Raw genomic sequence first — 21,336 nt, forward strand, 5'->3', positions numbered from 1 at the left:
GTACTTCAACATTATTCTTAACATTTCGATTTTTTTTCTTGATATTTCGACTTTTTTCTCTAAATTGTACTTCAACATTATTCTTGACATTTCGACTTTTTTCTCAACATTTCAATTTTTTTCTCGACATTTCGACTTTTTTCTCTCGACATTTCAACTTTTTTCTCTAAGTGCATAATGAAAAAAAAATCTTCCTCCTCTAAAATATAATTTTTATTTTTCTCCTGCCTGGCCCTAATACTCTTCCGTAAAGATGAGGTGTCCCTTATTCAGGGAGTTGGCGGCTCTGACCAGCAGGGGGCGCTGACGGACCTGCATTGAGCCACCGCGGTGTGTGTGTGTGTGTGTGGGAGTGTATGTAGGTGAGTGCTCGTCTCCGCTGGCAGAGCGGGGAAAGTGATCGTGGCAGCAGAGCGGAGATGTAGCCGGGGACTCCTGTCACCTCACTCCTCCAAACCGGGAACAACCTCCCTCTCTCCGGCGCCAAATGGGGAAGACTGGATGTACTTTTTCCGCCAAGTCACCCTGCGTGGACGTGCATCGCAATGCGCCCCGGCACAGCTGACTCCGGCGGGCTGTTGTAGTTAGTTGGAGCGGCTAGTGCTAGCGCGGAGCTAACGGCGGCGCTACCGCTCTCCTCCGCCGCAGAGATGCTTCGCTGGATCCGGCAGCAGCTGGTAAATCTACCCTTAAATCTACCCCCCTCCCCGTCTGCTGGAGCTTAACACCTCGTTCAGTAACTGGGGAAATCAGGGTGAACTTTATTGAGGGTGAATATAGCAGGGTAGCCTGGCCACTTCACCTGAAAAACATAGTTGCCAGGTAAATGTTAAGCCTGAATAATTGGTTCCGTGTTAAATCGACGCAGAGGCTACGGCGTAGGGTACGCGGCGACGCGCACCGTACGTCGCGCGTCGCCGCGTACCTCACGCCGTAGCCTCTGCGTCGTTTTAACGCGGGACCATAAATCAGCCTTTACCTTAGCCAGTTAGCAGGCACCTGGACTCATGTTTACTTCTTTAACCCTAAACTACAGGAAATGTTTACCTTTTGAGCTATGAGCCTATGTTTTTTTTTATTTGTTTTATTTAAAAATTAAATTTGAATTAGTTGTTACTGAAAAAACTACCCAAAAGTTTAGTTTACATTAGATTAGATAGTCCTTTATTCCTCCCTCAGTGGGGAAATTCGCTTTGTGCAGCAGCAGTACAATCAACACACACATGCAGGGAAAGGGTAAAAAAGTACAAAATATAAACAGTATATACATTGGAATGAAAATAAAAGTAGTGCAGTACAAGAAAGAAAGAAAAACTCTGCAAACAATAATAACCTAAGCACTAGCACAGAAAATACCGTAAAAGTAAGTGAAGTTACTCACTAAACATTAAGTTTTGACGTATCAATGAAAAACTGAGGTGTTAATTCATACTTGCATGGCAACAGGTGAAATGAATTAACTTAACAGTTGGTGCTATAATAGCCTCAGCTTTCAGCTGCTTGTCTCTGATCATTAACATCAAACGTCTCCGGCTGTTTTAACACTATAAGGCTCCATAAATCCAGTTAATTTATCGTATTACGTTAACTTTTGTTTCTGGTGCAGAACATTAGTCATAGTAGCATAAAATATACGTTGATTTTTGACTTATGCTTAAAGGATGCGGTATTGCACAGTGGCTATGTTTCACAAACCGACAGTAAATTGCCCAGTAATTGCCCTCAAGAGTATGCAATCACTGTGCAATAATAATAAAAACCACAATCATGTGCTGTAACAATGCACCTTTCAATAACCCTGACTACCTCATACTGCTGCACCTTTCACTTTTTTTTAATTGTATATACGTTAATAAGAGTTGTCATTTGTCTATTTACTGTAAAGTGAGCGAAACAACCAGAGTTAAATTCCCTGTCTTGTTTGACCGGACTTGGCCAATAAACCTGATTCTGATTCTAAATTAAAGTTCTGACTTGTAAAACTCGGTGTGGGCATGTGAGGGACAGAGTTCTGGACAAATAAATGGGTGTATTTAGATAAGTCACACTGATAAACAGCTGATGTCACTGGAGCACTGAGGTTAATCAGTATTAAATGAGACGTATCCTTCTTTTTTTGCATTGATGCAATTTCCTCGAGGTAATGAGGAAATGGCAGTGACTTGGTTTGATAAAAATATCCCAAACATGCAATGCAGGACTTTCTCCTTCAGCCTCGAATGAAATCCACATTGTTTTCATAACAGCTTGTCTCTGAGCATAATGTCAGCCACTCCACCCCTCTCAGCCGCAACAGGCGTCATTATTTAAGATCTGTCCTACACTTTTTAGCTACCATGCAAATGTGTTTTGAACACAAATTACGCTCAATAACCCTTGAGGTATGTCATCACCACTTGAGATGGACGATGCTTGGCCTGAGAGCTCACGCTACAGTACACATAATTGACAGAAAAATACTTTGCAGTTTTATTTCCCGAGACTTAAGTTTCCCATGACTGCCGTTCAGACATGGGAAGTTTAACCTCCTTATTGTCGGTATGTTGTTGTGAGTTATTCTTTGAAAAGAACCGGGTTGGGACACTGGAGTGATGTTAACAGTGTGTACAGATTTCAGTGCTGCTTGCTGAAGTTAACACTGAATCTTTACAATTTCTGACTTGGAAAGAAATTACCTGATGTCAGATTTCTTTGTCAGGATGTAAAACATTGAACAAAGTACTGGTACAGGTGAACTTTATTTGCTGTTAAACAGGACTATGTAACTGCTACTGACAACTTGCTGTTAAACGATAAAGCAAAATAGTTTAAACTCCAGAGGGGATTGAATGCATTATGATTGGATGTTTAAGTTGGGTGGAGATGATGACACGCAGTGAGGATAAATCTACTCTGAGCTAGCCTTGTGATAAATCAACCTCAGACAAATCTGATCTGAACAATTTAGTAAATGATGCAAATTCAAACCTTGACAGCCCCGAATGATTGTGCTTTTCACTTGACAGAAGGATGCCTTAATATATGCTCTCAAGCATGTAATCATATGCAGTCTTATAGCAACTTCTGACTCTTAAGTCTTAAAGCCTGTGCTTTCAGAGATTAAGCCTGACTCTAACTTTATTAAGACCACAGAGACTTTGGGTTCATATACAAATGGAAGTTTCCTCTTAATTTATGTCAGCTCAACTCATTTGACCCATCCTGCCTAGCTAATTAAAAGTTGTATTATGAAAGTGCATCTCAGTACACCTCCCCTATGTATTTTTGTAGAGCGTTTGTCTGGCCTTGATATCAACTAGAAAATAACAGTGATTTAAGGAAGTGAAGAGAGATATCTGGGGGGGTTTTTGTTTTCAGTCTTTTTCAATAGGCAGTTCTAACATCATGTCATTACTTATATTTCCCCACTGTAAAAGAATATCTGTAATCAGTTTACATAACAGTAGCATCTGGGGATATCTCTTTTATATTAACTTATATCTCAAGAATGGCTTTCTCAAGGATGTTGGATACAGCTTTCAGAGTATCTCCCTTGTTTACACCTTCAGACTCTGCTGTCAGCCTTCATGGTATAAATCTATAGGCGTATATAAGGAGTGGGAAAGTAGGAATGGGCGATATTTTACCGTTCACGATATACCGTCAAAAAAATTCCCCACGGTAAGAATTTGTCATCTCACGGTAAAAACGATAAATTCCCGTTGATGACGTTTTTTTGTAAAGCTGATTTATGGTTCTGCGTTAAATCCACGCATAACATACGTGAAGGAAGGAAGGAAGGAAGGAAGGAAGGAAGGAAGGAAGGAAGGAAGGAAGGAAGGAAGGAAGGAAGGAAGAAATGAGTCTGAAAGAAAGAAAGAAAGAAAGAAAGAAATGAGTCTGAAAGAAAGAAATGAGTCTGAAAGAAAGAAAGAAAGAAAGAAAGAAATGAGTCTGAAAGAAAGAAAGAAAGAAAGAAAGAAATGAGTCTGAAAGAAAGAAAGAAAGAAAGAAATGAGTCTGAAAGAAAGAAAGAAAGAAATGAGTCTGAAAGAAAGAAAGAAAGAAATGAGTCTGAAAGAAAGAAAGAAAGAAATGAGTCTGAAAGAAAGAAAGAAAGAAAGAAATGAGTCTGAAACAAAGAAAGAAAGAAATGAGTCTGAAACAAAGAAAGAAAGAAATGAGTCTGAAACAAAGAAAGAAAGAAAGAAAGAAAGAAAGAAATGAGTCTGAATGAAAGAAAGAAGTCTGAAAGAAAGAAAGGAGTCTGAAAGAAAGAAAGAAAGAAAGAAAGAAAGAAAGAAATGAGTCTGAAAGAAAGAAAGAAAGAAAGAAAGAAAGAAAGAAAGAAAGAAAGAAAGAAAGAAAGAAAGAAAGAAAGAAAGAAAGAAAGAAAGTTAAAAAGGTGGAGTTGAATTGGTATTTTTTTTATCGTCATTTTTATCGTTATCGGGATAATGCTAGAAATTATCGTGATACATTTTTTAGTCCATACCGCCCATCCCTATGGGAAAGACATATTCACTTATAGATGTTGCTGCACCCTGAAAAAGCTGTACCAGAAAAGCATTACAACATCTAATTACAGGAGTTATCCCACCTAAACAAATATATCATTTATCCTACTACAGATCACCACATGACTATAGACTGTGTTATTGGATATGTGTTTAGCGTGCCTGTTATCTTGTTGCTATACAGTAGGTGTTCTTATCTTTGAGTTGAAAGCAGCAATTACAGCTCCTGTTTTCTTATGAACACCCTGTTTTCGTGCACTCTGTCTTCCTGTTATGTCACTACATTGATGCTGCTACTACTGTGTTTTACTGGAGAGATGTTCGCTGCCTCTTTCATCATCTTTCAACTGTGCTTGTTGTTCTTCAAGGTTCTTTCAGCTTCAACAGGGATCGTTTTCATAGTGACCACTGGTTTTATTCGTTACTACTCTATTTTTCATTAGACATTCAGTGCTTCAAATTTCTGTCATTTGAGAATAATCTAGGGTCGTTTCCAATTTGGCATTATCAATCGTGTAGAAATGGTTCTCATATCCTTGCTTCATTCTGGTCCTAGACAAATTATTTGATTTGAAAAGCAGTCTCTTTCTCCAGTGTCCTTACAGAATCCTTCTGACATAATTATAGAGTAAAAACAATTGTTGAAATATTATACATTTCAAACACGTAAAAACAGGTTTTGCTTAGTGTGGGGTATTGTGAGTAGATTTATAACTTGAAGGTTTAAAACTTTCCACCAGGACTTAATTCAGTGTAATGCATTGTGTTGTCCTTCACATTGGTTTTATTCTCTTTTTTTAACAGGATACAGAATCTCTCTAAATGATCAGACCAATTCTCTTGGTAGTGACAGTTATACAGGGTGGCTTATTTTGTTACTCAGGCAGCAGTTATATTGCCTTAAATTAATGTGTGCAACGAGGTGATTGGGAAACTTAAACTTGGTTTGCAACAATCTAGCTGATTGGTGTGCTGGTTGAGCCTTACAGACTCATTAAACTGTTTAGTGAATATGGAATCCTCTCCAACAATACTTTTTATAAATTATTTACTGTAATCATGTAGCATACTAAATAAATTGTGCACAGACTTTAGAGTAAAAATTACTGACGTATATCTGATATATGATTGCTCTGTGATCAGTGCCAATTAAGCAATTTCTTTTGTATATGTGGAGATTTTTTTTGGCATACAAAGCTCGCATCATGATGCCATCAGTATTTTTAATTTCTGTCTTTTAAAAAAAAATCCAGTTTTACTTCACTTGAATTTTTCTGCAACTGCTTTAGTGGGCTTTTTTAGCAGTAGTACTGTGCATCTCCCTCTTTACCCACACTAGCTTGAGATGAAAAGGGCAACTTGTGCATTACTCTGTTCACCTCAGTCAGATCGAAGATATTACTGTAGAAAGTTAGTCATTACTTTCCTGTTCACTTAACTTTGCTTTGTAAAACATTTAAAACTTAAGATTTTATGTTACAGTTTAACACTTAGTGGTAAACTGATGTTTTAACCAGAACTAATTCATTTGCTCAAAATCCCATTAGATTGTATGTCTCTAGTCAGAGATCCAAAGTGGGGTGAGATGTTGTTTGTGGTTAATGATTGGGCCAGTATGCTGATGAGACCTGTGTAGTCACGATGTTAGACAACTACATGATCATTTATTTTCTTTGACCATGCCAGAGTTAAGTTGCTCTGGGCGAGCAGGTAGCTGCCAATGTCAAGCCCCTTAATGGCTTCAGCTGATAGAAGTACAAGCGTGCTCCACATGTAGAAGTAGCCACGGACTGAGTGGCAGAGTGCTACAGGCTGCATGTGAATTGGAGAGAGACAGGAGGTGTGAAAGCATCCCCACGCTTTTCTATGGATTGATGCGTAATAAAAATACTGTGACCTATATCAATATGCATATAAGTGACATCAGAACCTTTAACAGGTAGCTTGACAATAAGCAGCAGAACTCAGATTACAGTAGAGATGGAAAATCCTCATCATGGTTTTAATTTCTATGAATGCAGTCGTGAAAAAAAAAGTTACATCTTTGCACATTCATCTTTAGTAATGGTAAAATTAAGACCAAAGCCTAAGTATTAGGACTGGGCGATTTTGGACAAAAATAAAATCCCGATTTTTTTTTTTTTTTTTTGTTCTCTGAAAACCAGAATTTAGATTTCGATTTTTTTTTGGTAAAACTACAAAAGACAATGGAATAAATTGTTTCAAATATTTTATCTTTATTTTTAAAGAAAAATAGCAAACAAATTTCCCTATTGGGAATGAAGTGCAATTGAAAGATACTGTAAATCCTCCTTGAGTTTAGTAAAGTGACAACATTTACAATTTTCTTGACCAAACAAAGATGACTAGACGAGCTCTGTCTGTAATGCAGCCAGCTGCAAAAAAGGAAAATCGATTTTCCGATTTTCCTTTTTTTAACATCGTCTTGATTAATAAATCAGATTTAGATTTAAAATCGATTAATCGCACAGGCCTACTAAGTATATTTCTAGTCGTTGTCTTTTTTGTTTTTTAAACGGGCCATTTCTCAATATACTGACATCCCACAGTGCTCTTGTTGCTGAGCGGTGCCAATATGCTGTCTAAGTGCTGTTCATATAGATCATGGGGAAGGTGGCGTAATTGTGAGTCAGCATGTGAAGTCAGACACTAAGCGGGCATTAGAAACAAGACACGCAGCGTGACATTGCTCTACATCAGTTGCAACACAAATTGTCCACTCTTAGTCTGCAAGTCAAAACAACAAACATAGTACGTGTGTTTTGGATTCCCTGCATACCCATTCACATACAACATGAAGTGGATTATTAGTGCCACGGACTTTAAAAAGGCTGTTTGTCAGGGACTTATGTGAAAACTACCATTAGTGTATTCAATTGTAGCTTTAGTACGGACCATTTGTTTAGAAACCCTAAAGCACAATGGGAGGATCATTAACTTGAGAGAGATCCACAGAAGGCAGTAATAGTTCACATGTGCTCATGAACAGATGTGAATGTGTGTGGGAGTGCATGACCTGGGCCAGATGCATTTCTGTGTGTGCGCGTGAACGCGTAAAGCCTGTGTTGTGTAACTGCTGCAACGTAATTGTAATAACTAAAATCCACAGTTGTCATTGTTTCTCTTCTTTGATATTCAAACGATTGTTTACTGATCAAAAGTTAAAATTCATTATCATTTTGTCTCAACAATTATGCTACCTAACTTTCGAAAGCACTTTGGATATAAAGTAGGGCTGCACGATTAATCGTTAAAAAATCGCGATCTCGATTCATGCTTGAACGCAATCTAATTTCCAAATGACGACGATTTAAAAAAAAAAAAAAAAAAAATTTTTTTTTTTTTTTTTTTTTTTTAAAGATGGCTGCATAAAAAAAGGACTAGGCCTATGTTCTAGGTTGTTGTAGTCCTGCCATGGTCAACTATCATGTTGTCATGATTGTTATATTTTGTTAATGATTGTGGATTACATTTGGAGAAACATCTACCTTTCTCATCACCTGACACATATTGCACATAAATATTGTTAAAATTGTTATTGTTAAAATTATTTAAAGACAAGAGAGATGTTTATTGTTTTTATGTTCAATGTCAGCTGTTACAGCAAAAAGCAGCCAGAGGTAGGGCTGGGCGATATGGCAAAAAAAGTGATCACGATTTTTTTTCCCAAATTGAACGATCTCGATTTTTAATCACGATTTTTTTTAAATCAGAAGATCCCGCCTCCCTTCTGGAATAAAATAGAAAGAAACCAGAGATTAGTTGTTTTTTTATTAACAAATAAAGCAAATAGCATGTTTTAACAAGAATCCAGAATGCTACCAGTGGTACCCACCGAAAAAACTAGGGATGCACCAAAATGAAAATTTGAGGCCGAAACTGAAGCGGAATAAAATTTAAAGACTTGGCTGAATACTGAGTACTGAATAGCCTACGGAATGTGGTTGTTCACAGTTTTTCATTTATTTTGCCATTTTTTTTAAAAATTGCATAGATAAAATTGCAATGACATTATTAAAAACAAAAACAGTAAACTAATATGAGTTGAGCCACTGTCAAGCAGCTGGCGATGCGGTTGCTTAAATTGACCAACAGGTGGCTCTCTAACATCACTGTTTGTTTACTGTGCGTGACTCTGACGCTGGTTGGTAATTAAAGAGTTAAAACTCACTCGCCACTTACGGGACTCAGTAGTCAGCAGAAACGGCAGTTTTATTACATTTATTAACTGTAGTACCGCTATTATGAGAGGTTATTTCTCACAGTATTAGCCTAAAGGGACTTAAGGCTGATTTATGGTCCCGCGTTACACCAACGCAGAGCCTACGGCGTCATCATGCTGAGCTCTGCTTGTTGCCTCCTCGCTCCGACACATTCACTCCGCTGAGCGCGCATACACACACGCACGCACACACACACCCATGTCGGGGCCGCGGAGTTTCTGAAGTCGGCGGTGATCAGAGTAATTTGTGGTACAAGCAGAGCGAATCACAACTTTAATGAGTGCGGTTCGAATACACAATACATCCATCACGAAGGACATTTTGTGAATCCATCACACCCTCCTCCTGTACGCTCAGAAGAAGTTGTCCGGCGAAATAAATAAATAAATAAATAACCGCTAACCGTGAGTCCCGGTCGGCTCGAAGCTAAGCTAACGCTAGCCTGCGGTTGTTGTCTTGTAGTTATTCTCTCTGGTCACGCTTGCTCCCACCAGTGCAGGGGAGGCAGATGTGACTAGTTTACTGCCTATGGTCATGCAACTTGCCGCGGCATGTAATGCATGATCAATTAATGCAGACAGCGCGGTGCCAGGAAAGCGGGTTGTGATTGGTTGTCGTGCACTTTGCTGCAGCATGTTTTGCACGTGATCGAGAAAGTAGACCCACAGCTGATCACCGTGATCGAACTTAATTTGATCGCGATCACAAATCGAGATCGTATAATCGCCCAGCCCTAGCCAGAGGAATAATTTGTTGCCTCAGAACTACAGGATCTGTTACAAGTCCCCTTTCTGAAAGGGTGTTCAACTCAGGGAGGAACAAATATTGTTCAAAATTGTTATTATTGTTTAAATTATTCAAAGGTTTGTGTAAAGAAGACAAGATATGTTTATTGTTATTATATTTCTGTTCAGCTGTAGCAGGGCTCCAGACTGCGACCAAATGCTCGCATTTTGCGACCAAAATTTGAGTATGTGCGACTAAATTTCATGTCCACTCGCACACGTGCGACCAGTAAATTTTCCAGGAAAAAAAAAAAAAAATTTTTTTTTTTTTTTTTTTTACACGTTAAACGTGGAAGGGGTGCGTCAATGAACCAGCATATTTGCAGGCCAATGAGTTTGAAAGGGAATGAGTCGGGGGATCTATTTATTTTTATTTCGTTTAATTTCACCAGCTCAAAGCAGCTATTACGCCCGGACCACATTTAATGCGACACAACACGCTGCCGCCGCGGCGCGCACATAAAGTTAGAAGAAGAGATGGCGGGTATGTTTGGTTTTAGTAACATCATGCTCAGGCAATGAGTCTGCAATGGCCCAGACGGGAGACACATGTAGCTCAGTGCTTAAGTTTTATTTTTAATCCACTCTATATTCTTCTGGTTGTTCTCCGATATTTTCCCCTGAAGCCTGAATTATGGTTCCGCCTTAAATCGACGCAGAACTACGCTGTACCCTACGCCGTACCCTACGCCGTAGGGTCTGCGTTGTTGTAACGCGGAACCATAAATCAGCCTTCACCCGGTACATCAGAATCAGAAATCAGAATCAGAAAGGGGGTTTATTGCCAAGTTTGTTGACACACACAAGGAATTTGTTGTGGTGATTGGTGCAATACAGTAAAAGTAAAAAATAAAAATAAAAATATAAAAGCAAACAAGTATATGGAGATAAAAAAAGAGATAGAATAAAGTAAAATGTATAAACAGAAATAAACAGAAATGTACAATATGAGGATTAAAAAGTGCCGGATATGAAACATACATAGGTTTCTCTAAACATCTGTTCCCGCTACAGTTTTAACTAAAAGAAAATGTGCTCCAATACAGCAGGAATCATCATTTTATTTTGAACACTGCCAAAACTCTAACTTAAAACGTAACTAGAACTTAAAATGTGCTTGACACAAATGAAAGTTACATTTTAACACGTGGGAAAAACACCTAACCTTTTAAGTGATGTGTGTTATCAGGTGTAATGGCATTTTTAGGTTAGAAATAAGAATATTTCTTGGTAAGATCCTTAGTTATTTGAGTGAAGGCAGTGAATTTGGTCGACTGGTGTAAATTCAGGGTTTTAGTAAAGACACAAGTAGGGAAATGTTATTGGCCAGTACCCCCAATATTTGTACATTTGTAAGTACTGTGTTTAACAGTTAAATTCATGGCTGAAAGGTTACTAAGCACTTTGTTACCAAGCACTTTTTTATCATGTGAATGTATGTTTTTTTTATATATAATGACAGTTTACTTTATGTTGCGGCATCTTTAAAAGTGCACAATAAAATGTAACACTGCATTTGAAACAGCACATTGTGGTAATTCATTAATCTATTATGAAATACGTATTACTAATACACTGAAATGTAGTAGAAATGTAAAAATTTGGTTAGCGTGTCGATAAACGATGTGCGCTCCTAAAATTTCTGATTGTGCCCCTAAAAATTTTCAGTTAGGGGCTACTGTGCTCCTAGTGAAAAAAGTTAGTCTGGAGCCCTGTGTAGCAAAGTTAAAGTAATAAGTGCAATAAATTTTATATTGGAAAAAAATCGTGAGAGAATCGTGATCTCAATTCTAAGCAAAAAAATCATGATTCTCATTTGTCCAGAATCGTGCAGCCCTAATATAAAGTAGACTTTTATGTGACTTCTACTTGGAGCTTTGTAAGTAATGTCTTGTCTCTTCCATATTTCCCATCTCCCTTTCTGCCTCTTCTCCTCTCAGGGATTTGACCCCCCACATCAGAGTGACACCAGGACAGTTTATGTAGCAAACCGCTTCCCCCAGCATGGCCACTACATACCGCAACGCTTCGCTGACAACAGAATCATCTCATCGAAGGTAACAAAATGTATTTAAGCCAGTACTGGTGTAATGTTTCATGAAGCTCTACGCAACACACTTTTTGTAAAATGAGAATTAAAAGGTGAAAAATTAAGATTGGAAAAATTCATAGGATTGACCGAACAATGTGTGATTGTTTGTCTGTGAAGCCTGTGATGGACATAGTTTACTCTGTCTTTTGGTCAGTGCTGTCAGGGATTGATTCCTGCAACTGCTGTGACCCTGAACAAAATGAAAGAGTATGGAGGGTTAGAGGAAGTTATTGGACTATTTGATCAATGGCTGTGTTGCCTTTGCAAGGCAACACGGCCATTGATGGCAGCAGCCTCACACAGATAAGCCAACAATTTGCAGGAATGTTGCTTTTTTTTCTTTTAAACTGTAGGTTACATTGCCGAATGTGACATTCTTTTGAAAATCCCTGAACTTTTGCAAATGAAATCAGACGTATTTTGTAAAAAAAACAAAAGAAAAAAAAAGAGCAGTCAGGCTTAAGCACAGATATCAGGCTGACATCTGGTTTGTGTTGTAACATTGCATTGGGATTGCCTTTAAATACGGTGTGTCCATACCTGTGTGTGTGGGATTAAACCAGATTAAAAATGTCTGAAAATGTTAAATGGTTCCTTAAAAAAAGATTGAGGTCTTGACTTTTACTGGGCCGTTGGGCTCACCAACACTCTTATGATAAGATTTCAGTCAAGCTGTAGATAACAGACATTTGGGTTTATATCTAATCTTAAATACTTTGCTGTAGTTTGTGGTCACCTCTGATTCCAATGTGCCCAAATCCATTGGCTGGAAAACACACCCAGAGCATTAGCACCACACCGCACATGTGTCAGGGAGGTGTGCTGGCGTGGGGCTGGATGGTATACTGACATTTTCATTCATATTTTTAGTTTTTTCAGCTAAGAAAGAAAATCGGGCAAAACTCATATAATGTGACATTGTCTACGTCCTCTGTCTTTTTTGTTTCCCACTCTCCTTTGGGTATTTTTCTGAAATATTGTTGTCGGAAGGCATCGTTCCGGAAGCCTTGTGGTGTGAGCAGATGCAACTCTAACCTGCTTGTGAAGCCTTATTCTAATTGTAGCATTCTGTACTTTAACATTTAGTGCACCAACCAAAGTGTGTTGAGTCTGAGACGTTGCAGTCGCTCTGAGTGATGGGCCTCCCACTCCTGGGAAAATTGGCAACCGTCTTGAATGTGTTCCACTTGTGACTAATCTCACAAATGGAAGTGGCTTTAAAGTTTAAACACAAGATTCATGGGAACCAACAGTCGGTTCTCCAAGACCATTGCTGATCAGTTCCCTCTTGGCATTTTGTCAACACACATCTGAATGTTTCAAACCTGTAGGGTAACATAAAAAAACAACAACAAAGGATTGATTTTGGCTGTTGGTAAAATAATTCAGAGTAAGTTTAAAGTACTTAAACCAGTGAAAGTTGCATGAACATTCATCCTTTTTTTTTAAGGGACAAACATTTCAAATGAAGTTTAATGTTAGTATGTCTGCGTACTAAATTTAAATTCCACCTTAATTCAAGTCAAAAGTAATTTAAAATTTATAATGTATTAAGCAAACCAAAACGAGTCACCAGTTAAGTACTTGCCTTTACTCTGCAAAAGTGGTCGTACCCCTTTTAACTCTTACTCTACTGCTACTGTCATTTAGCAGATGCTTTTATCCAAAGCAACTTATATCTGAGAGAACAACACAAGCAATAAATCCCATAGGAGGGCCCAGCTTGGATAAGTGCTGGTCAGACTGCTGCTATGCTAGTGCTTTTTGCTCCCTTCCCAACCAACACAACAGTCCCTTTATGCAGCAAAACTAGGTCTTAAAATTCACCGTCAAAATATCCTCTTGGCATAAGTGCATGCAGCTTTCTTAGTGCTGATTCATGCAAAGAGCTGGAAGAATCTTCTAACTCATTCTGATGAGCAGTGAAGTTAACTAGATGTTGAAATGCTCCTTGAAGAGCTGAGTCTTTAGCTTGCTGTTAAAAGTAGGTACGGACCGTGCGGGCCGGGCAGATCCGCAGGTCTGCCTTTGGGTGTTTGTAAGAAGCTCATTCCCTTTTTAAGGGAGTGGAAGGAAAACAGGTCTGCCTTTGTACTTCATAAGACGTTTGTAATTGTCAATGAGGAGTGGTGGGGAAAAAATAAAACAAATAAAAGGTTTGTAAGGATCTGGAAAAAATCTTTTTTCTTTTCCAAGAACCTTCCACTCAAAGTGTAAATATGTCAGTAATGTTTCATATGGATCTGTTTTAACAGTTTATACAGGAGTTTGAATACTCCCAGAATAAAAGGGACAATTTTACTGTCTCATGTTCATTTATCTGTACATTTTACTTTTCAAATGCTTTTTTTATCAGCTTCAATTGTTGAAAGGTACAGGTAATGTGCTTAAATATTTTGAAAGTGTTGTTATTGTAAACCTTGAGTGTTGTTCTTTTTCTGTCTTTCAGTACACAATTTGGAATTTTGTCCCCAAGAATCTATTTGAGCAATTCAGGAGGATAGCAAACTTCTATTTTCTCATTATCTTCCTTGTACAGGTAATTTCCCACGCAAATACACACATTAATTAAAAAGATTACACACACATATATATCCTCTTTGTTGATGCAGGTTCTACTGGGGTGGTGATGAGTCATGTGTGGCTTTAGCCGATAGAAGTATGTGGGTGGGTGTTTGTAAGAAGCTCATTACCTTCTACGAAGAAAAACAGGTCTGCCTCGGTATTGAAATATTACACCCATATATTTAGTAAGACGACTGTCTATACAACCCTCACCATGCATCTTGTGCTGCTGAATCTGTTTTTTGTTTTCAGATTTTTAACTGTGCCCTCCTGTATTTGGGATTTTGTGGCAATGCCAATGAAATTTACTTGACGTTGTCTGAAAATAGTTTTTTTTTGTGCCCACTCAAGTTGTCAGTTCAGTTAAAATCAACTGTCTGAAATCACTGAAGAAAGGGCCACTTTTAATCTTGCCACTGCTGGAAGCTTCAGATGGATTTCTAGATGCCAGCTATGAACTGTGCTTTCTCATAAGAAATATAAAACAACATGTAGCAACTTTATGAATATGTATGTGTATATTTGATGTTTGGGTACTTTTTTATTGTGTTACAGTATCTTCAAACAAACAACTAGTTTGTTTTAACTTTTTTGTATAAATTGATGAGTGCTACACTAAAAACACTGCTTGAAATAACTTTTGTTGAAGATGGATCTTTTAATGGTTTGATTAAATGCCTTTTAGCAGTGTAACGGCTCATACCGAGGGAGAATGCAACAAAGTGAGCAGCACTTCCTGAGGCTTGTCTTTATTTTATTTTATTTTATTTTTTGGGAAAATCAAGTTCTGTGAACCAGAAAAACAAAATTAAGGAGAGGGTGTGTACATTTGTAAAGGTGCTCAGCTTGTCCAGTCTTGAGGGTTGAACCTGCAGCAATAGTGTGAGCGTTACACAAGTTCCATGTTTTAAAATGAAACCGTTCTAGGGTTCTAGAGTGGATGTACAATAAGAAGTCTGTGCATCTATGACTCCTTTTAAGGCTTCTGCATGATTTTGGGCTGCCGTAAATTAAAGATTGCCGTTGTGAAAGAATTGCAGAAATATCTTTCGTTGTATGTCCACATCTGCTTTCGCATGTACAGCGTGGGGTGTTGATGACCACCGTCACTGGTATTTCAGCCAAAGACTGCCGGATATGATTTTCTGATGGTGTCAGATATCCTATAACTCTGTATAGTCACTGAGCAATTAAAATGCAATTTGAAAAGATGTTTAAGTGTAGCCCAGTGGGATTTTCCAAAAAATACAAATAAATAAAACATTGATGCAAAGAGTAAAGTAAATTGAGCTTTGTGGGACCTCAAATTTGATGTTGTAGTGGCAGCGGAGTTTAACAGTATGGAGGCTTAGCAATTGACTCCAAATATTGTTTGTATATACAAAAAGGGACATATTATAGTATTACAACTACTTACCTTATGGTCCCTTTGCAGAACTGGCATTCAAAGTTTCCCCAATCCTGTCCTTGACCACATTCTTTTTCTCCACTTATTTTGAAACCATTTTCGACCCACATGAAAGCTACTATGGCTGATTTTCATGCTTTGTTTGCCGCAGCATATGCTGACGTCTCAATCCTACATCCCGCCCTATCAGGTCATAGCCCGGGCATTATCTTGGCGTCTGCATTCTTGATGTCTTACCCAAGATTAAGCAGATCCAGGTTAAACAGGGTGACATGTAATGATCTTATGGCCCTTTTCCACTAGTATCTACTCAGCTCGCTTCTACCCGCCACGCCCCCGTCTTGCGCTTTTCCACTACGGGCCGAGGCGGGCGGAGCCGTGCCAAGCAGATACTTTTTCTGTAACCATTCTGCCGAGATTCTAACCAGGCTGAGCCGGCACTATATCTGACGTCATCACATTACAGGCCACTGATTGGTCGAGGGGCGGGGCCGTCAGACGTTTGAATCAGGAAGCGGGAGTCAGCGCGAGAGCGACTCGCAGCAATTTTATTATACAGCGCAAACGTCTGTTTGGTGATCCAAATCTGAGGTGCAGATGTTCATAAACCTGGTGGCTGACGAGAGAATTAAAAAAGGGATGTAGACGGGCTGTTTTTTTCTTCAGCCGCTCGTGTCTCCAGCTGATTTCTCATCTGCACCGACATAAACATTGCGCAAGCGAGTACGTCACAGCAGCTTCACCCCAACCTGCCCACTTCTCACCTGGCTGTGGAAAAACAAACAGGGACAAAACGGGTGGAGCCGGGATGAGGCGGGACCAGCCGTGTCGGGCTGAATAGGTACTAGTGGAAAAGCGCCATTATACCACTGTAGAAATGGTGCAGTGTATAAATGCCTCTATTGGGTGGGAATAAAACATATGCTGTTTTTCACTGAAGGATTCACATATAGGGACACACACACAAAAATAAAATTAGACTTCAAATTTGATAACTACAATCTCAGTTGAGTAGTTTTATACCTCATTAAGTTTGCACCGTTTCAATATTTAGGGACACGTAAGTCAAACAAGCCAGTAAGACTCCAAAACATGCAGAAGGACAGACCATGCTTCATGACTTGACTGTTCCTCAAGGCTGCAAACTCCTGCTGCTTTTGCATACTTTTTCAGTAATGCATTGAAAAGTTTGATTGACATGAGCTTGAAGGTGAATTCAACTTGAACACCAATGACTGTCATCGCTTTGAAAGAGGAAGAGAGCACCACGCCGGTCTTTACTGGCGTCATACGTTTTCTCAGCTGTGTTGTGGGTGCAGCTGATTTTTTTTTTCTTTTTCTCTGGTGTTATAGTGCAATGTGGGTAATTCAAGCAGCTGATCTTAAGATAATGTATTTTTGTCTAGTGGTGTACAAGGACTGTTTCCAGAGACAAGACGTCATTCTTAACATAATGTAGATGCAGGAGAAGACATCGGTAATACGGCTCCGTTCAAGGCACGCTGCTGATACGTTCATGTACATGGTGTGTCTTGCCCTAGAGATGACAGAAAAGGCAGCCTCCAGTAGAAAGAGTATTAATACACGGATGCAGCTTCAAGAGATGGCCACTTAGAGGACGGTGTGCAAAACAAAATTACATAACTTTATTTAGTTAAGACTCAGAGCAGTCTTCTAGTTGCAAGTCAGTAACGAAATAAAATTTAAGACGGGAGTAGAAAGAATGTGACTTGTAGCGGGGTTGATAAGAACAGTCTCCCTTTTTAGTATAAATTCCCATTTTGTGAGGTATGTGTTTTCACAATAAATGTTGCCTCTGAAGCATTTAATGTTCTTCAGTGTTTGCATTTATGGATATTTGTATATCTTGTCTCGAGGAAATGTGTTACACATTTGAAACTAAATTTGTTTAAAGTGAGCACATTTTATTGTCAATTAATGACATACATGTTTAACTATTTAGGTTAGTGTGAAGGTTTGCTAGAAATACTTTTTGTGGAATGGAGGCCAGGTGAAAGTATAAGGTATGAAATTGATCAAAGTCAAATGTGTGTGTGCAACAAGTTCTTTTCTGACAGTTGACCTTTGACGGAAGTTGAGGATTTCCTGTTTGACACATAACCTACTACTTCTCTCTGATGTTTCTGCTTTACGTGTTCTCTCTTTTACAGGTCAAATCCACTTTTGCTCTGGTGTTGCAGTTTAATTTTCATTTTATTGACATTGTTAACTCTTGTTGTTCCAGTTGATGATAGACACCCCAACTTCCCCAGTCACCAGTGGGCTGCCTCTGTTTTTTGTCATCACAGTTACTGCTATAAAACAGGTGACACCACAAACACAACAGGTTCCTCTAACTCAGTCTGAAAATGTGGAACAAAGCTACTTGCAGTATCATGAAATGTACATGAAAATGTCATCAACCCTGGCCTGCTACTGACTTGAATTCATTCATTATTTGTGCATTTTAAAAATTGTTAATTAACATAAAGGTTAACAAGACTGTTTAGGCCCTTTGTTTGATCAATGACTTGTAGGGCTGCAACTAACTACTATTCTGATAGTCCATTAGTCATCGACTATTGAAACAATTAGTCAACTAATCAGATTATGAATCTCATAATTATTAAATGGTTCTTATTTAGCTCCCAGCTTTTAAAAAATGGCATTAGGTTTTTTTAAATTATGTGCTAATTAACAATAAAAAACAAAGAGATGGACACTTCATTTAAAAATACATCTTTTAATTAACTTTGCTGCCAGTAGCCCTGGTGTTTCATCGCCCGCCACCATATTGTCTGTGTGCAACTCTCAGCAGAGATGGGAAGGGAGACAGATGCCTCACTCTGTTGAAAAAAAACATGTGGTGACAATAATGGCCGAATGTTATTGCGCATGTCCAATTATCAGCAGAGATAGGAAGGAAAGAAATGCCGCACTGTTTTTTTTTTTTGGGGGGGGGGTTGCCAATAATAGTTGACAATTAAATGTGTTGATGACAATTTTTATTATCAATTTTAGTAGACAATGTCGACTAATCGTATCGTTTCACCCCTAATGACTTGCTTGTAGACGTATACTGTAATAACCAGATGACATTTTCAGCATTTCACAGGCTAACAGATTGCTTTCTCTGCAGGGCTATGAAGACTGGCTGAGACACAAGGCGGATAATGAAGTCAATGGGGCTCCAGTGTTTGTGGTTCGCAGTGGCAGTCTCGTCCAGACAAGATCCAAAAACATCAGAGTAAGTAGGAAAACTGTACCTTCTCGAGGTACCCTGTTGTGTTATTTATTTCTTATTTTTCTTCTATTAAAGAATAATGACTTTGGGACAAATTTTGTCATGATTTAAAGGAAATTTGACTCACAAAAATGTCTTGATGAAAACTGAGGCAATCAGGCTCTTCTAAACAAATATGACTGCACTCATGACTCTCAAGTGATTTATTTATTTTTTTTTAAGTACAATGAACACTGGTTTGGTTCATGCTGCGTTGTAATCTCTGTTATCTCACTAGACAAATGTTTGAATTAAATGTGTACCACATGCTTAACATGGTGGAGCTCTTGTTCACTACAGATGGTTCTAAAACCACTTGAATCATTATACAAAGGTGCCCTAAAAATCCATGATAAAAAACCACGTTGCTACCATCACTGTCATATACTCAATAATTATGAAATTTTAAACTTTGAGAATCTGATAAAGCACTCAAATGTCTGCTTACTTTTTAAAATGATCCATAATGCTGCAGCTCCCCCCTTGAAAAAATGTGTCACTCTGCTCTGAGAAGTCAACACGAACAACCAGATCTGTTACCAGGGGTGAGTGTCGTGTACCCCAAAGCAAAACTGCATTTGGGAAGTCATCATTTTCCTGTATTGCAATGACTCAATGGAATACTCTGCCAACAGACATTATTTCATGTAGAAGTCCCGACACCTTCTCACATCTTGCCAAGCATTGGTTACTGTCAAGACAAGTGTGTGTACATTTATGAAGTGTGTTGTGTGTGTGTTGTGGGGGCAGCCTAGCTTTAAATCTTAGGTGCCAACATCTGACAGATCTCATGCTCTGTTGAATCTGCTTCCATGTTTCTATTTATCTATTTTATCTATTGCCTCTTTGCTTTGTTCTGCTCTTTTACTTATTTTTTCTTTTTCTATACTAATTTTTATGTAGTATTCCATCAACCTTCCCTGGGACTACAGGTGGAAAATAGCAAGTTGCTACAACCTGGCACAATGCATATTCTTTTGTACAAGATTAATGTCTTATTGTGCACTGTCCCTGTTTTGAAATAAATAAATTACAAATGGGTATTGCTGTACAAATGTAGTACAGTGATTGGTTCATGAGTCAGAGAATAGAACCACAAAACAGCTATGTAAATATTCTTGATGTGTTGGTTTAGGTAGCTGCTGCAATGTCTTGCGTAATTGTAAGGGTTGGCAGTGAAAATAATTGTTCAGTTATAGGTGTTCTAAGATGATTATAGACATGTTCTCGCTTTATCTACTGGCATTAAAACCCATCATTATTTCTAGCTGAACCCTGTCTGCTAAGACTAAAACTAGGTAAAATAGGAAATTGCTTCATTAATTCAGTTTAAGATTAAATTTTCATACGGTTTGTTCTTTTTCAGATGCTATTTACAATTGTTTCAGTGCTTTGCATTCATATGAATTAACAAACTTGTAGATAACATATAAACACAAACAAGTTTAGATGTTACACGTCTTCACTGATGCAATGGTCTTGATATGCTATGATATTCCTGCAACCCAGAACATCTTTGTAGGTCAGTCTTCCCAGAGACACTGTGACTATTGTAATGTATCTGGAGCTGTCTGTTTGCCTCACTGCCTAAATGAGCGTGTCCTTTAGAGAAACAGCTAATGAACCATTATGCTTAAAAGGAAATAATTTGTTCCAAAGGTGCAGAGCTGGCCAGAGTTACTGTTTTGTTTGTAAATTTAAATTTGAGAATTGAATGCCAGCAGAGTCTAGCCAATAACAATGTAACTTCTGATTTCTTACTGATGTAATGCTTCTGAGGAAAGGTCAGCAGCAAATTAAACGGCATTAACGGGAAGGAATTGATTTCATACGTGGAGAATCTAAAAGACAAATGCCAAAATTAAAAGGTTCCAGGCAGGCATGTTATCTAGTGGGATCTAAACACCGCTGTTAGTTCTACCAAAAACATTTCAGTATAGGAAATATAAAACTTCTGAGGTATAACGTTCCCATAAAATTCACTTGTGGGAATATTTGACATTTAGCATTGTTATCCTTTATATTTGAACTTAATTAAATGGCATAATGTAAGGCCAAATTGCATTTATTTCCTGAAGGAACAGTTGAACGTTAACCTGAGCAGTATTGAACTGCATCCATTAATGTCTGTCCATTCATTCAGGTGGGGGACATCGTTCGTGTGGCCAAAGATGAGACATTCCCAGCTGACCTGGCGTTGCTATCGTCAGATCGTGCAGATGGTACTTGCCACATCACCACAGCCAGTCTTGACGGAGAGACAAACCTTAAGGTCTGTGCATCACGTCGGGAAATAATGATAATGAGGAGTGGTGGAAAAATTCCTTAAGGTTCATTTATACTTGATTTTTGATGATTTTTTTTTTCTTTTTTTTTTGTGACGTGTAGATGTAGTTAATGTTTATGAATGATTTCACCGGTGACAGTAGTGTTGTTGACTGAGGAGAAACGGCTTCATATTCT

At 38.4% G+C, this 21,336-nt stretch overlaps 1 protein-coding gene across 1 annotated transcript in view; it reads left to right on the forward strand.

Annotated features, from left to right (window-relative positions):
* Nucleotides 1-357: 357 nt before the first annotated feature.
* atp11b (ATPase phospholipid transporting 11B) overlaps nt 358-21,336 on the forward strand; it is a 63,378-nt gene continuing 42,399 nt past the window's right edge. The window contains exons 1-6 of the mRNA XM_061738634.1: nt 358-677; nt 11,466-11,582; nt 14,067-14,156; nt 17,836-17,916; nt 18,730-18,837; nt 21,017-21,145. Of these exons, the coding sequence (XP_061594618.1) occupies nt 651-677; nt 11,466-11,582; nt 14,067-14,156; nt 17,836-17,916; nt 18,730-18,837; nt 21,017-21,145 (552 nt within the window). The 5' untranslated portion in view covers nt 358-650. The remainder of the gene's footprint in view (nt 678-11,465; nt 11,583-14,066; nt 14,157-17,835; nt 17,917-18,729; nt 18,838-21,016; nt 21,146-21,336) is intronic.

The sequence above is a fragment of the Cololabis saira genome, chromosome 13, assembly GCF_033807715.1.
Source record: "Cololabis saira isolate AMF1-May2022 chromosome 13, fColSai1.1, whole genome shotgun sequence".
NCBI classification, from domain to species: Eukaryota; Metazoa; Chordata; class Actinopteri; order Beloniformes; family Belonidae; genus Cololabis; species Cololabis saira.